The following is a 3,199-nucleotide window of genomic DNA, read 5'->3' on the forward strand; positions in this document are numbered from 1 at the left end:
TTGAAAAATGTTCTATGATCATTGCTAAGCTTTGTGTTACGGGCCCCTGACCTCAACATCTCAAGGCACGAGTCTATGCTGGGGGAAGAAGATGTATTTTCATATTTTGCAATGAAGGCACATAGAATAGATGAATCTGGCCGTCAGGAGGGGGTTTTAGATGGCTTGGATGAGAACTGCACCCCAGTTCACTGAATGAATGCTCATGTCAATGTTGTCGAATTGGTTATTCGACGGAATGGCATTAGACCATTGAAAGTAAACCATGTGGTGAGTAGACGAACTGATGATAGACCAAATGGTAGTAGACGAGTTGGCAATTGGACGAATTGGCATAGACGAAATGGAAATAAATCTTTCAGTCAGCCTTCATGTCGGAAGACTGTAAATGTAATCGCAGGAGTAGCAAGGCTTGTTTTGCGCTTTTCCTGGCCTTCATGCCTTTTTTCTCCCACATGCTACTCTCACATGTTATCTCTTATATCACCCTTTCTTTCAGACAATGTCTTATCTTTTGACCTTATGAATATTTTTCTCACTAGGTGGTTTCAAACCGCCTCGATCATAAGAATCCCCGTTAAATTACGAGAACTTTTTAACGCTAAAAAATACCCATTAATTTCTGGATTCACACCGCCCCGAAACATACACTTCGGGATAATTTCCTGAAGTAACGAGCATGCGCAGTATGGTCTGATAAGCAAGCAAGGCGCGAGATTCAAAATTACTAGCTCAGCAGCCACCCATGCACGGCACCCTCTTCCAACTACACGCTGGGCTAAAAGTTCCCGTAAATTGCTTTCACACTGTCAAAATACCTGCGACCTTCTAAAAATCTCCGCCAAAGCTCCCGTAATTTTGACAAGTACCTACTATTTAGTGGGTATTTTCTTTTGGGGAGATTATGCGTAATTTGCTTTCACATTGCCAATATTACCTGGTATTACCTGGAACTGACGAACTTCGAGGCGGTCGGAACCACCTACTGTGTGTTTTTTTCTGGATATATTTTACATACTAGTAATGGTACTCTACCTGTTTTCTTGACTGTCTAGCTGCATGTATTTTGTGTGCTTTTATGAACACCTTCTTCCCTCGTCTCTCACTCTCTCTCGCCATCCTTCTCTCAGTATATTTCCATTCCATACTGGATGAGTAATCATTTTTATTTCTGTTTACACTTATGTCATTCTGAGGGAAAAAAATCAATATCTATTGTTGATGGAACACAAAAGAGACAAGAGACAAAGGCCATGTGGTGTAATAAAACTCAAGGATTTTTCAAACTTTTTCTGTTCTTGTCTTGTGCTAAAAAAAGAGAGAAGCCTAGATATATCACTTTTACCCTGGTTGTCCTTGGTTGTTATATCAGTTATTTCATTATATGTGTTAGCTATTATGCTAGGCATGACTGGGGAAAAAAGGTTGTTCTTAGGGGCGCCTTCTCATGGAAAGCGGTTCCCAGGTGCCACATGTCTGTAACTGTAAGGGCAGGGTGTATAATTATGATGCAATGGAATTCGTAAACCCGTCAACCCTGTGAAATACCAAGAATTCTTGTTTGTATACATGTAGAATTTTTTTTGATGGTCAATTTATTTGAGAGTCTAAAAAAAACAAGGAAATAAATGATGATAGATTATAAAGAGCTGACAACCGATAAAAATTGTAAATCCTAGAAATCTTGCTTTTCTGTACAAGGAGTTAAGTACCCTGCATCATAAAATAAACAATCAATTGTATTGCGCAATCATGCTTAACTATGAGTCTATGTCCAATCTGGTACAAAAAAGACACATTGATCGCAGATATTATGCATCTTTGGCATGGTTATACCCTATGAGATATAATTTTTAAAATAATGAGTAAAGGATAATGTAATTTTAGAACTCCCTTACTTACATGTACAACAGATTATGTGTTGTCACAACAGATTCTCCATAAAGAATTAAAATTTATGTATTTGGCATTTTTTAAAATTGATTACCCTGTGAAGAATATACATGTGCCAGGTGGGTTGATTCGTAAAGTTTATCTGAGGTTACGAGTGACTTTATGAACGATTGGATTGGTGATCCTTTTGTAGATGCTAAATCAACATAATTTAAGATCTGGTTTATATCTTTTACCACAAAAAAGGATCACCAGTCGTTTGTAAAGTTACTTGTAACTTAGGAACAGCTTTATGAAACACCCACCAGGTGGAGACATCTGCTTTAATATGCATCCTACAAAATTGTGTATCCTGCTAAATTTAATGAAAATTCACAATCTTTGTAATTATTCATAAGATAAGTATTATTATCAATATTGTTATGTTATTATCTTCCTGCAGGTATGGTCGCGTTGAAAGCGTAAAATTGACGGGGAAGCGTGTGGCAGACGGGACCCAGTCGGCTTACGTGGATTTTGTGGATATAAACAGCGCCACCAAGGCGCACGACGCGCTGATCAAGATCGGAGAACGTGACCTGCGGATAGAGTATAACAACCCAGACAATTCAGATGACGCTCTCATCAGCGAGAGAGGTCATGGCGAATATGATGTCATTCACGGGAGGCACTCGCGCTACGACTCGCGAAGAGATGGGTAAGATACCCCCCACCCTCGCCATTAGCAAATTTCACCTTGAGTATTCACAAACAAGCTCTTATCATGTAGGCCAACACTACCTCATTAACACCATGGATTAGGTCTATACTCATATCTTTGAAACAAAGATGATACTTGCATAATTGTACCATCATGTAGCACCAATTGCACCTTAATTTGGTGCTCAAGGCACAGTGAAGGTGGAATAATTGAAAATTCAATCACTTTGATGTCATGTTTTCTTTAAACATACAGTAAATTTGAATGCCAATATCATAGAAAAATGATTTACTTTCAAATGCATTTGTGAATACTCAAGGCTGAACCTGACAAATCCATCTAATTTGAGATGATTGTATGTTTTCTCTTTGTTTGTTTGTTTTTGTGTTTGTCTGTTTGCCTCCACCACAGGATCAATTCCGACCAGCGCCCGTTTTCTGCATCCGTTCCCGCCCTTGGTTTTATAATGGATTATACATTGGACATATACCACACAGGATCTATACAGCACTTGTGGATTATTATTGAACAAAAACTTTTTTTTTTAAATTAATGTTTGTTCTTTTGTTACATGTTATTTTGTGGATTGTTTGTTCATAATGTGTT

The 3,199-nt window shown here is 38.2% G+C and overlaps 1 protein-coding gene across 1 annotated transcript; it reads left to right on the top strand.

The window, feature by feature from the left end:
• Positions 1-265: 265 nt before the first annotated feature.
• LOC129275771 (msx2-interacting protein-like) lies at positions 266-2,594 on the top strand. The gene is made up of 2 exons (XM_064109137.1): positions 266-270; positions 2,336-2,594. The coding sequence occupies exons 1-2, from the start codon at positions 266-268 to the stop codon at positions 2,592-2,594; spliced, it is 264 nt and encodes an 87-aa protein (XP_063965207.1).
• The last annotated feature ends 605 nt before the right edge of the window (positions 2,595-3,199 follow it).

This window comes from Lytechinus pictus, chromosome 14 (genome assembly GCF_037042905.1).
Source record: "Lytechinus pictus isolate F3 Inbred chromosome 14, Lp3.0, whole genome shotgun sequence".
Taxonomy (NCBI): domain Eukaryota; kingdom Metazoa; phylum Echinodermata; class Echinoidea; order Temnopleuroida; family Toxopneustidae; genus Lytechinus; species Lytechinus pictus.